The 13043-nt window shown below is 36.0% G+C and overlaps 1 protein-coding gene across 1 annotated transcript; it reads left to right on the top strand.

The window, feature by feature from the left end:
• On the top strand, positions 1–11635 carry LOC129395729 (RNA-binding motif protein, Y chromosome, family 1 member F/J-like). The gene is made up of 11 exons (XM_055107146.2): positions 1–109; positions 578–681; positions 3648–3825; positions 5740–5892; positions 7905–8019; positions 8973–9083; positions 9519–9629; positions 10064–10113; positions 10602–10662; positions 10746–10834; positions 11334–11635. The coding sequence occupies exons 1-11, from the start codon at positions 1–3 to the stop codon at positions 11633–11635; spliced, it is 1383 nt and encodes a 460-aa protein (XP_054963121.1).
• The last annotated feature ends 1408 nt before the right edge of the window (positions 11636–13043 follow it).

Raw genomic sequence — 13043 nt, 5'->3', positions numbered from 1 at the left:
ATGGTAGAAGCAGATCATCCTGGCAAGCTTTTCATTGGTGGCCTCAATAGAGAAACCAATGAGAAGATGCTTAAAGCAGTATTTGGGAAACATGGTCCCATATCAGAAGGTAACTCTTCAAACCGTGTCTCTGTGTGTGTGTGTGTGTGTGTGTGTGTGTGTGTATTTTCACATGTATATTTCAATATGTATGTTTAAAATATGTATGTTATATATATATGTTTTGAAAAAATATATTTTTTCGAAGTTCATTGTATACCTACGTTAAAATGCCTTATGCATTTTAAACTCTTATTTTGTAGTATCCGTTTGATATTTGGAAAATTCTCATAGTAGTAGGTTAAGGTTCTGTGGAAAGGATAACCTACTACTTAGAAAGGAAAATGAGGGAAAGTAAATGTGCTGTGGAGTTCCGAAACAAACTGGAATAAACTAGACTGACTGTAGGGGTGACTGAGTACTGAGAACCATAATAGTGATGTGAAATGCAATTATTTTTTAGTTTGATGTAACCTTTAGATGGTGAGTACCTTGATGAGTCCATTATATGAATGTAAAATGTTTTCATATATTTTAGTTCTTTTGATAAAGGATCGAACCAGCAAATCCAGAGGCTTTGCATTTATTACTTTTGAGAACCCTGCAGATGCTAAGAATGCTGCCAAAGATATGAATGGAAAGGTAAGAGTCCCTTATTACTAATATTCTAACTCTGTTCTTCAATTAACAATATTTCTAGGTCTTTTTAATATTACTAAACTTTTGAAGATAGTAGAATGACATATGAAGCCATCCTCTTTTTTGTGCCATATACGTGCAAGTGTAGTTGGAAGGGTATTGGAATTAACATTCTATAAATTAATATTTGGTAACCTTTTTCTATGTTTGTATTTCGATATGAGTGCAAATAGATTTTAAAAGGTTTTGAAGAGCTTTAAAACTTAAAAGGAACCCTCATGTAAATGAAAGTAATAAGTCAATATTTATTAAATGCTATTAATAACAGATGCACAAGAAGGAAAGACTCTTTCCTTCTTGAAGAATGTATTTTATGAAAATATATTCTTGCAAAAGTGTATTTAAATGAGACCCTTACATTTACGGAAAGGTTAAGTAGTTGAAAATAGAAAATAATATGAGAACATTGAAGTCAGATAACAGAAGAAGTAACTGGCATTCTTGGCTCCGTGCTTGCTTTTTCTCCTAAGGACATTTCTTTCCTGTCACCAGAGTAATTTATGTAACATGAATAGCTAATTACTCATTTCCCCAGTGTGTTTGAGGACTTGTTTTGATTGAACCAATGGTCTCTTGTCCTGTTGAGTCTTAAATCTAGAGATTGTGTGTTTACTTAAGCTTTAAACTTCTATGTAATTATGTTAATTATTGAATTCCTTTACATTGTAGTCAAGAGCATTCCATTCTGTGCTCTTTAGTGTTTTTTGCTTTATAGCATTATCCCAATCATGCCGGGCATGGTGGCTCATGCATGTAATCCCAACACTTTGGGTGGCCAAGGCGGGCAGATCACAAGGTCAGGAGAAAGAAACCATAATGGCCAACATGGTGAAACCCTGTTGCTACTAAAATACAAAAAAAAAAAAAAAAAGAAATTAGCTGCATCTGGTTGTGTGTGCCTGTAGTTCCGGCTAGTCAGTAAGCTGAGGCAGGGGAATCGGTTAAACCCAAGGAGGCAGAGGTTGCAGTGAGCCGAGACCACGCCGATGCACTCCAGCCTGGCAACAGAGCAAGAATCCGTCTCAAAACAACAAAAAATAAATAAAATAAATAAATAACGTTATCCCAATCTGTTTTTAGGTCCTGTTAGTCTTCAGGCTATTCCCAAAGTGCTTTTTTAGACTTCTTGAGAATTATCCTTCCCTGTGTATGGCTCATAAATAAAATTTATGCTTCAAAAACCACTTAGATTTCATATTTTCTTCCTCATTGCGTATTGTAGGTATTTTCTACTCGCTGTACTATGTATTAATCTATTGATCGTGAAATTGTATATAGTGCATATTTAAGTCTTGCTAGTTGCTTTTCTTTCTGTTACATCTAGCACACTTCCTGTCACATAGCAGAAAGTACATTTTTATTCACCCTTATAAATTAGTATTTCAAGCTGTGGTAGAAACCGAGAGTTGCTTTTGGTTCATGGCTTTGTGGTAGGTATGGAGATAATTTTGACTTCTGTATAGGAATCTATGATAATTTCTTTTTTCCCTCTAGTTTTCAAGCAAAAGGGCAGATAATTTGTGTAAAGTTTTTGTTCGTTTGTTTGTTTTTTAAGATGGAGACTCGCTGCATGCCCTAGGCTGGATTGCAGTGGGGCCATCTTGGCTTACTGCAACCTTCGCCTCCCGGGTTCAAGCGATTCTCCTGCCTCAGCCTCCCAGTACCAGGGGCTACAGAGGCATGCCACCACGCCCAGCTAATTTTGTACTTTGAGTAGGGATGGGGTTTCACCCTGTTAGCCAGGATGAGCTGTATCTCTTCACCTCATGATCCACCTGCCTCGGCCTCCCAAAGTATTGGGATTACAGGTGTGAGCCACCGCGCCCAGCCAACGTTATTTCTAAATTACTTCATCTCACATATTTTATTGTGTTAAAATAACTATGAATGTTGTATGCACATTAATGTTAAGATGGCCAATAAAGGAGGTTCTTCGAGTTTTCAGAGGGAATTAACAGTTAAGGAATTTTGGCTGACTTCAGAACACTGGGAAGGAAGCAGCCGTGGGCAAATCTGGGGAAAATATTTTGAGCCCAGAAATAACAAAAGAAGTTTCAAGGTAGGAACAACGGGCGATGTGGCTGCAAGGGGTCTTGTTCAGGGATTTAAGTCCTTCCTCCAAATAACAAAAGCCATGTAATTTTAAAATCACATTATTAGCTGAACTGTTTTCAAAAATTGCTGTGGCCTGTAGAAAAGATTACAGTGAAAAATGTTATTATGAAATTAATTAGGATAGTTAAGCATTTCTGAGAAATTACCTGAAGTACTATATTAAGATTCGTTTTTTAGGGGCACGTCTAAGGCAAGGTAAGAAATGAGTAAGGCAAGAAAACTTAATGAGATCAAACAAGGATCACATTTACAGAAACATTTTTAGAGTCAATATAGAATTGTAAATCATATGGGGACATTTTATGTAAGTGTTAGCAAATCCAACAAGAAACAACTCATAATGAGTAATGTGACTAATCACTCTGAAAAAGTAAGCTCATGTTTTTTTTAAATGACACAAGTTTCGTTGGGACATTGCAACTTTCAAATCAGTGATGTGACTACAAAGATGAAGTGGATTATATATTGTAAAAAACAGATGTGCCACATTCTTCCATAGAATGTGTGATGGGTCAATCTTTTTTTTTTATGTTTGAGTTTTTTTTTTTTAATAATGGAGAAGTTTTCAAGGAATTTGAAAAATAGAATTTGTGTTTGGTCCCTTAATGGAAGGCATGTGCTCAGTAACTGTCTCAAATTTGGCATTGCGAAAGATGTGTTCATTTTAGGAGAAAAAAAAGTTTCCTTTTGAGAGAGAATACCTCGAATTGAACTACAGTTGATGTAAAAATGTTTGTAAAATGTGCATACGTTAAATGTGCCAGTGTTATTGATAGTACCCTTAATACTTCTAGTCTTTGGATGGAAAAGCAATAAAAGTAGAACAAGCCAAGAAACCATCTTTTCAAAGTGATGGTAGGCGGAGACCACCAGCTTCTTCGAGAAACAGAAGCCCTTCAGGAAGTCTGAGATCTGCAAGAGGAAGCAGTGGAGGAACAAGAGGGTGGCTTCCCTCACATGAAGGACACCTGGGTAATGTTTTAAAATATAAAGATGGAACCATAGGACTGAAAGAAAATAAGTTTGACGATATCGAAATTTCTCAATTTTTTTATTTCCTGTATGAAGAGAAAATTAGCTTATTGATAATAAGCAAACTTATTTCTAAGTACTAAAGGCGTATTAGAAGAATGATTGAACTAATATCTAACATTTGTTTTAAAATTATAGTAAGTTTGCATTGAAGTAACACACATTTGAAACTGGGTTGTGTTTGTGAATGCTGATTGCCTGTACTCAACCGGTTTTCTGCAGAACCCATTTATATTCATTATACTTTAGAGTTTTCTACTTTAGGGCCCAGAACTTCGTGTCAGTTGTATTATCAAAGTACGATGTAATATTTAAAATTTTCCAACAGGAAAAAGTAACTGAATACTGAAGATTGATTTTGCAGTATTTGTTTTCTTGTGTCTACATGTGGAAACATCTATGCAAATGTATTGCTTTGTAATTTTGATACAGAGAGTTTGTACATTGGCCTGCCATAAAGCATTTTCAATTGAAGAAATGTAGAACTTTAATTTCTGAAAAGAGTGTGTGACTCTGGAAAGTTCTAAAAACCACGGCTTCACAGATATGTATGAATCTTTCTTTGCTGGAGGCTGAGTCACTGAAAATGATATTTATGAGTGATTTACTTAATAGAAATGAGGGGTCCATCTTTACATCCAAAAGAAAAACAAACCATATATTTAAAAAAAAAAGGAAAAAAAAAAAACTGTTGGATGGGCTGGGCGAGGTGGCTCACGCCTGTCACCTCAGCACCTGGGGAGTACAGGGCAGGTGGACCACGAGGTCAGGATTTCCAGACCAGCCTGGCCAACATGGTGAAACCCTGTCTCTCCTAAAGATACAAAAAAATTTGCCTGGGCGTGGTGGCGTGCACCTGTAATCCCAGCTACTCAGGAGGCTGAGGCAGGAGAATCACGGGAACCTGGGAGGCAAAAGCTGCAGTGAGCCAAGGTTATGCCATGGCACTCCAGCCTGCGTGATAGGGCAAGAGTGCATCTGAATAAATAAATAAATAAACCTGTTGGTTAAGTTGTATTATCTATTAACCAACCTTCAAAACTCTAACAATTAACTTGGAGTTTTAATAACCAGACGTGTAATTAATTGGAGATTGTTTTCAAGTTGAAATTGCAGTGTTTGCTCCAGTTTAAGATGCATAGCTTCATGGCTATTTTGTCTCCACTGATCTTGAGGGTGAGGTTCAATTATACTCTGCCACGGACGAGAATGTATATATAAATTCTAACCTGTAACACCACCTGGCAATTGGCATATATCTACATTTTTGTAGATGTAAAAAAATATGTTTATATTACCGAATATGCAATTCTTAAAGACTGTTAAAATTCAGCATAGTCTCATCTGAAAATTAGTGTCTCATAAGGGAATTTTAAGAATTCTATATTGTGTTAACAAATTTTAGAGACAATGTATTTTCCTGATATGTGACTTCTTGGTATTGGAAATATTTGAGTTTCTTTGAATGGAAATTAGTTTATCTTTATGATGTGCTTTGAAAATTTTTCCTCATTACAGAAGGATATAAACAGTCAGTTATCATTTTTCTTTTAATATTTTTATGCCTATTATATTTAGATATTTTAGTGATAGGTTTCTGCCCTGTTCACGCCCCATTTTCCCACATCTCTCCCTCATACCGATATATTATGATACTTGAGTTTCTTTCTAGATTTTCTAAATGAACTTTTATTGCTTGAAGTGTACTAATACCATGTAGGAATGCTAATTTTATTAGTTTAGACAAAATGTGAATTTGTTATAAAATGTAGAAAATATTTGTAAACAACTAAAACTTAGCCATTTAAGAAACAGTGATGTTAGTTAACTAAAAAGATTTTGTTTGAAATTCAGAAGATGGTGGATACACTCCTGATCTCAAGATGAGTTATTCTAGGGGACTCACTCCAGTTAAAAGAGGTCCATCTTCAAGAAGTGGAGGGCCTCCTCCGAAAAAATCTGCTCCTTCTGCTGTGGCAAGAAGCAGTAGTTGGATGGGAAGCCAAGGTAAATGCTACCTGACAGAAAGACCGTAGTTTTTGTATGACTGAAAATGAGCCGTTTTACCTGAATGCTTACCTTTAAGTTCATTGAACAAAAGGGAAGTGACACATACGTGAGCATAATTGCTGATTGATAGCTTTTATTATAGTTTCTATCTCACTAGGTACATTTCAGATTTATGTTGAAGAAATACTTGAGCTTCTCATTGCAGATCAAAGAAGTGATTAGAGTGAGGCCAACATTCCTTTTAATCCTGTGTTGGCTAGAAAATTCCCCTTAATTTTTCTAAAAGTTCCTAGCAGTATTCTTTGATGGTAGGCTTCTTGATGTAATTAATTCTTCCATTTCCTAAGTCCCCTGGTGTCCCATTCTAAAAATTGCTTGTTCGGTGACTTTGCCGGGTTGGAGTCTTGCTCTTACTAGGTGAGAGAGCACTATGTGAGATGACGGCTTACCATAGCCTCAAATTTGTGAGATGACGGCTTACTATAGCCTCAAATTCCTGGGCTCAAGCAATTCTGCTGTTTCAGCCTCCCGAGTTTCTGCAACTACAGGCATGCAGCAGCACACCTAGCTACATTTTTTTCCTATGTTTTTGTAGAGAGAGGATCTGACTACATTGTCAAAACTGATGTTAAAGCCCGGGGCTCAAGCGGTCCAGCTGCCTCAGCCTTCCACACTCACTCACAGTGTGAGCCGCTAAGCCTGGCCATCCAGCTTCTGAGACCTCAGTAATGCGTATGTGCAAGGCATACTCACTGCTTGCATGAAGATTCAAAAGAACTACAAGAGCATTTAGCAGACAAGGAGTCATTGGGCTTAAATATGATTTAAAAATAAATTTAAGGCTCGAGAGGTAGACACGTAGGAGTCCAAAATTCTTAAATTAAGTGGATATCACAGAAATGCAGAGTTGTGAAATATAGGTGTATGTAAATCAGTAATTGAGATTGTACCGGGATGTTTAAACATTAACACAAGGTCCTTAGTGTAAGATTTGAAATTATTTGAGGAGAGAATTTAGAACTAAGCAACATGAGGTGAGCAGTAGGGTTGAATGCAAGTAATACTTTTGAGAATTGTAAGACTGCAGACTGAGCAGAAGAAAATAAGACAATAAATAAAAGTTCTTAGCAAGGAAGTTTAAGCAGAGCAAATTAAAATTCTTTCTTAGTCCTCCATCCACATATGGAGGAAGTTAAAAACTGCCATTTTCAATTTTACATTTCATACGTAGAGTATCGGTGAAAGGAGGTATTTATTGGCTTCAGGATACCCAAGCCAACACATTTCCATTGGAAAATTAGCCAGTGAAGGTATCATATGTGAAACACTGACCTCTAAGGAATAGCAAGTGAAGAATATATTAAAGGAGAAACTTTCTATTTTGAAATAGCAACAATGTTGTAATGACCCCTTGCATAGCATTGCTTTCTTTGCAGTAAAAGCAAATCCTGACCATCATTAGAAAATCTTCACTAATACATTTAAATTTGTCAACATTTAAGATAGAGCCAACCAGTTAGAGATAAAGAACTTTTATGTAAACATTTAGCATATAGTCATTTAAAGGTAGCTGTATTTATGTGTGTGTGAGATGGACAGAATGATATTGGAAAATCCACCTTCTTTGGCTGAGAAAGGACAATGTATGTAAACTTTAAAATCAGTGAAGAGTTTGATGGTTTTACATGTTTTCCCTGTGTCACTCACAGTCATCAGTAATTTACATGAAAAGGAAAATAAGAACTAAGTAGTTATTAACCATTACAAATGAACTTTTACCTAAGCATTAATGTTTGCCTTCAGCTTCATTAGAAGAACTGGCCTTGTGGAAGCCATGGGATTATCCAAAGCCATGAGAAATATTCACAGTGTCATGTCTGTCTAGTAATTTAGGAAACAAAGAATGGAGTCATAGAAGAAATAATTTAAAAAAGTTGTTTGAGAGAAGAGAAAATAGCGTTTCAGATTTGGTGTTCTTTACGTAATGTTCCATCATTTGAATGTTAAAGGTCCCATGTCACAAAGAAGAGAGAATTATGGAGTTCCTCCACGCAGAGGGACAATATCTTCCTGGAGAAATGATCGCATGTCACCAAGATATGATGGTTATGCAACTAACGATGGGTAAAGGAAAAATTAAAAAACACAGTTGATTTTTTTTTCTGTGGTGATGAAATTCACATAACAAAATTAAATATTATAAGGTGAACAGTTAAGTGGTGTTTAATACGTTCTGTGCCAGGCAACAACTACCTCCATCGACTTCCAGAACATTTTCATTACTCCAAATTAAAACTCCAACTACCAGTTAAGCAGTCCCTCCCAGTTTCTCCTTTTCCTCAGCTGCTAGATAACACCAGTCAGTGTTCTGCCTCTGAACTTAACCTGTTGTGGGTATTTAATGTTAATGTGCTCAAACACTACATGACTTTTTGTATTTGTCTCCTCTCCTTTTGCATGATGTCCTGAAGGTTCATTTACATCATAGCACTTCACTCCTTCCACAAGCTATTAACCCATTATTTTATCTGGGTTGTTTCCACCCGAGTATTTCTACGCACCAATATTTGTTTGAGTATGCCTATTCGGTTCTGGGTGTATATGAGTGGAATTGCATGGTCCTATGATAATGATGTTTGTTTTCTTGAGGAACCACCACATTTCTCCATAGTAGCTGCATCATGTTCCGTTCCAACCTAGCATTGTATCAGCATTCCAATTGATCTACATCCTCTCAAACACTTGTTATTTCCTGCTGTTTGAAGTTTATTGCCATTCCAATGTGTGTTTGAAATATGATATCCCATTTTGGATTTGAAATGCATTTTCTGCACCCATTAACTCATCATGCACTTGTGTCCTAGAACTTAAAGTATAATAAAACAAAAAGAAATGCATTTTCTGCATCACTGAATATGAGTATCTGTCCCATGTGCTTTTTGGGCATTTGCCGATTTTATTTGGGGAAAAACTGTTTAGAAGTTTGGCCTTTTAATTTTTTTAAGTTGTAAGTTAGTCATGTATTGGATACTAGAAGTTGAAAATTTAAAATTTGTTGCTTAAACTTATGCACACAGAAATCATCCAAGTTGCCAAGAAACGAGGGATTATGCTCCACCATCTAGAGGCTATGCATACCGTGATCATGGTCATTCTAATCGGGATGAACATTCCTCTAGAGGATATAGGTACTGTACCTTTTTCTGGAGTTGTCAAATAGATTTCTTAAATTGTTCATTCCAACTAACGTTCTATCAGGGCTCCAATTTATCTACATCCTCTCAAACACTTGTTATTTCCTGCTTTGGAAAATTTATTGCCCTTCCAGTGTGTGTGTGTGAAATATGATATCCCATTCTGGATTTGAAATGCATTTTCTGCACCCATTAATTCATCATGCACATGTACCCTAGAACTTAAAGTATAATAAAAATAAATAAATGCATTTTCTGAATCACTGAATATGAGTATCTGTCCCATGTGCATCTTGGGCATTTGCCCATTTTATTTGGAGAAATATCTATTTAGATGTTTGGCCTTTTAATTTTAAGTTGTAAGTTAGTCATGTATCGGATACTAGAAGTTGAAAATTTAAAATTTGTTGCTTAAACTTATGCATACAGAAATCATCGAAGTTCCCGAGAAACTAGGGATTATGCTCCACCATCTAGAGGCCATGCATACCGTGATTGTGGTCATTCTCGTCGGCATGAAACTGATTCCAGAGGATATAGGTACTGTACCTTTTTCTGGATTTGTCAAATAGATTTCTCAAATTGTTCGTTCCAACTAACATTGTATCAGGGCTCCAATTTACCTACATCCTCTCAAACACTTGTTATTTCCTGCTTTTGAAAATTTATTGCCATTCATCTGTGTGTGTGAAATATGATATCTCATTTTGGATTTGAAATGCATTTTCTGCACCCATTAACTCATCATGCACATGTACCCTAGAACTTAAAGTATAATAAAACAAAAAGAAATGCATTTTCTGAATCACTGAATATCAGTATCTGTCCCTTGTGCTTTTTGGGCATTTGCCTATTTTATTTGGAGAAATATCTATTTAGATGTTTGGCCTTTTAATTTAAAGTTGTAAGTTAGTCATGTATTCGATACTAGAAGATGAAAAGTTAAAATTTGTTGCTTAAACTTATGCACAGAGAAATCATCCAAGTTCCCGAGAAACTAGGGATTATGCTCCACCATCTAGAGGCTAGGCATACTGAGACTATGGTCATTCTATGCAGGATGAACATTCCTCTAGAGGATATAGATACTGTAACTTTTTCTGGATTTATCAAATAGATTTCTTATATTGTTCATTCCAAATAACATTGTGTCAGGGCTCCATTTTATCTACATCCTCTCAAACACTTGTTATTTCCTGCTTTTGAAAATTTATTGCCCTTCCAGTGCGTGTGTGTGAAGTGTGGAAGCTCCTTTTTTATTTGAAATGCATTTCCTGCATCATTGATTATCAGTATCTGTTTCATGTGCTTTTTGGGCATTTGGGCATTTTGGGCATTTGGGATCTGTGGGTATTTTATTTAGATGGTTGGCAATTTAACTGTGTTTAAGTTGTAATGTAGTTCTATTTTGGATACTGCAAGTTGACAATTTAACATTCCTTGCTTAAACTTGTGCACGCAGAAATAGTCCAAGTTCCCGAAAAACCAGGGATTATACTCCACCACCTAGAGACTATGCATACCGTGATTATGGTCATTCTAGTTGGGATGAACATTCCTCTAGAGGATATAGGTACTGTCATGTTATCTGGATTTATCAAATGGATTTCTTAAATTGTTCATTCGGAAATTGAAAAGACTTTTTTTTCAATTTAGTTATCACGATGGCTATGGTGAGGCCCTTGGTAGAGATCATTCTGAACATCTACGTGGAAGTTCTTATAGAGATGCATTTCAGGGATACGGTAAGGGTCCAGGATGGATTTGTAAATTACAGAATTTTATTTAATAGACCGGATTGTTATTTTAATGAAATTCTAAGGAAAATTGTAAAGGACATATGCAACATGTTTAAATATTGAGTATTCTTTTTTTTTTGATCATCCCAGAAACATATTTATTCATTTTCATCATTGTGCACAAATAATAAAATAAACAGTGCTTATCTGGTACTCATTATCAGTATAAAGCCTAGGGAATGATACGAAGGTGAGAACTTCAGTTAACGTTAAGAAAATGTGACTGAGCATTTACTTTAGAATTAAGTTTGTTAAGCTGCAAAATACTACTCTTACACTTCTCTTAAATAAAACCTTCTGACTATTGAAGACTTGATTAATATCCTGTCAACAAAGGCGGAGGAAAGCAGATATTTCCAAATAGTACTTTAACTACTTCATGCTTTAATGATAGCAGTAAAAATGTTTAAATGTAGTCCCACATATTATTTTATCAACCCTGCAGGGACCTCTCATGATGCACCATCCACACGAGGGCCTCGGATGTCTTATGGTGGAAGCACCTGCCATGCATATAGTAATACACGAGATAGATACGGCAGAAGTTGGGAGAGTTACTCAAGGAGCTGTGGTGATTTTCATTATTGTGATCGTGAGCATGTTTGCAGAAAAGACCAAAGGAATGCGCCTTCTCTGGGTAGGGTGCTCCCTGATCCTCGTGAAGCATATGGTAGCTCAAGTTATGTGGCATCTATAGTAGATGGTGGGGAGAGTCGATCTGAAAAAGGAGACTCGAGTAGATATTAAAGCAAGCATTCAAAATAATAGTTATTGCATACCAAACCTTGTTTGCAAATCAAAAATTGAAATGTTATTTCTGCATCGTTACCTGCATATTACTGACAGAAACATGTTGGTTTTGTGGAGAGAGGTAGATACTGACTTCCTCCATGAATTTTTTGAGGTATTCAAAGGAAAAGGAATTGTTTTCAAAGTAATTTCATACTTGTTGATGCTATTTGAAAAGTGTTTAGATGTAATATCTACCTTAAAATTTTCACAATAAAATTTTACATGTACTGCAAGATGCCTGGTGTTATTGGTTAGCCGCACATGCTTAAAGCAAATTCAATAGGAGAGTAAATTGTGTAGTTTGTTGTACGTTTTCCTTTGTTTCTTTGAACACAGATGCAAAATTAGGGATGTGTTATGTCGCCCTTGCAAGCTGCTCAAGTTTTCTAATTAGGCTGTTTCTCTTTAAAAACTAACAAGGTTAAAATGTTGGAGAAGTCTTCAGAAAGACTACAAAACTGTCTGCCTCACCAGAAAATGTTTATTTTTTAGAGGAATAGTACAGGTCAAAGAAATAATTAGATGTATTGATACTAAAGTTTAAGACATCCAGAACATTCTATGTGAAGCATTCTGTGACTGAAGAGGATAACGGTAATGAAAACTTTTTTTTTCACGTAAATCAGAAGTGAACCAGCTAAGTTTCTCAGGTGCATACCATAATGAATTTAAATGTTTGTAGTTTAAATAGTGGAAAGTAAGTGTTTTGTCTTGTGAGGTACCCACGTTAATTTTTTCTTGAATATTTTGCCAATGGATGTTGTAAATAATGGTGTAGTAATATGTTCTTAGAGATAGGAATAATCTAGAGTGGTTGGGATAGTATCACATTTTTTTGAGATGAAGTGTAGCTTTGTCGCCGAAGCTGGGGTGCAGTGGCTCTGTCTTGGCTTATGGCAACCGCTGCCTTCTGGGTCCAAGCTATTCTCCTGCCTCAGCATCCTGAGTAACTGGTATTAGATATGTGTGCAGCACAGCTGGGCCAATTTTTGTATTTTTAGTGCAGACAGCGTTTCACCTTGTTTGCCAGGCTGTTCTTAAAATCCTGATCCACCCTCCTCAGACTCCCGAAGTGCTAAGATCATAGGCATGTGCCTCCACTGTCAGCCTATCGTATTTAATTGATAATATGAATGGAAACACTTTAAACCTCATACTTAGAGGAAAGTGAAGTGTATAAAACATAAACAACAGCATAAAGTTTCCGACGGGATTGCTTAAAGTTTTAAGACATCATTGAATGATAAAAATATTTAGACCGAAATAACTAAATGAATTAATTTTCCTGATTATACAAACTAAAGAAATGAAATACATCAAGTTCCAGAAGTTTTGCAGTCCATAATTCTTACAATTGACAGAC

The sequence above is a fragment of the Pan paniscus genome, chromosome Y, assembly GCF_029289425.2.
Source record: "Pan paniscus chromosome Y, NHGRI_mPanPan1-v2.0_pri, whole genome shotgun sequence".
In the NCBI taxonomy this organism is placed as follows: domain Eukaryota; kingdom Metazoa; phylum Chordata; class Mammalia; order Primates; family Hominidae; genus Pan; species Pan paniscus.
Note: the sequence above shows the minus strand (reverse complement) of the source record. Positions and strands in the feature narration are given on the sequence as shown.

Bases quoted from the DNA above. Each gene is read 5' to 3' on its own strand.
- LOC129395729 (XM_055107146.2), top strand. From the start codon at position 1: ATGGTAGAAGCAGATCATCCTGGCAAGCTTTTCATTGGTGGCCTCAAT. The intron at 110-577 runs GTAACTCTTCAA...CATATATTTTAG, and splicing joins ACATGGTCCCATATCAGAAG to TTCTTTTGATAAAGGATCGA. The intron at 5,893-7,904 runs GTAAATGCTACC...TGAATGTTAAAG, and splicing joins TAGTTGGATGGGAAGCCAAG to GTCCCATGTCACAAAGAAGA.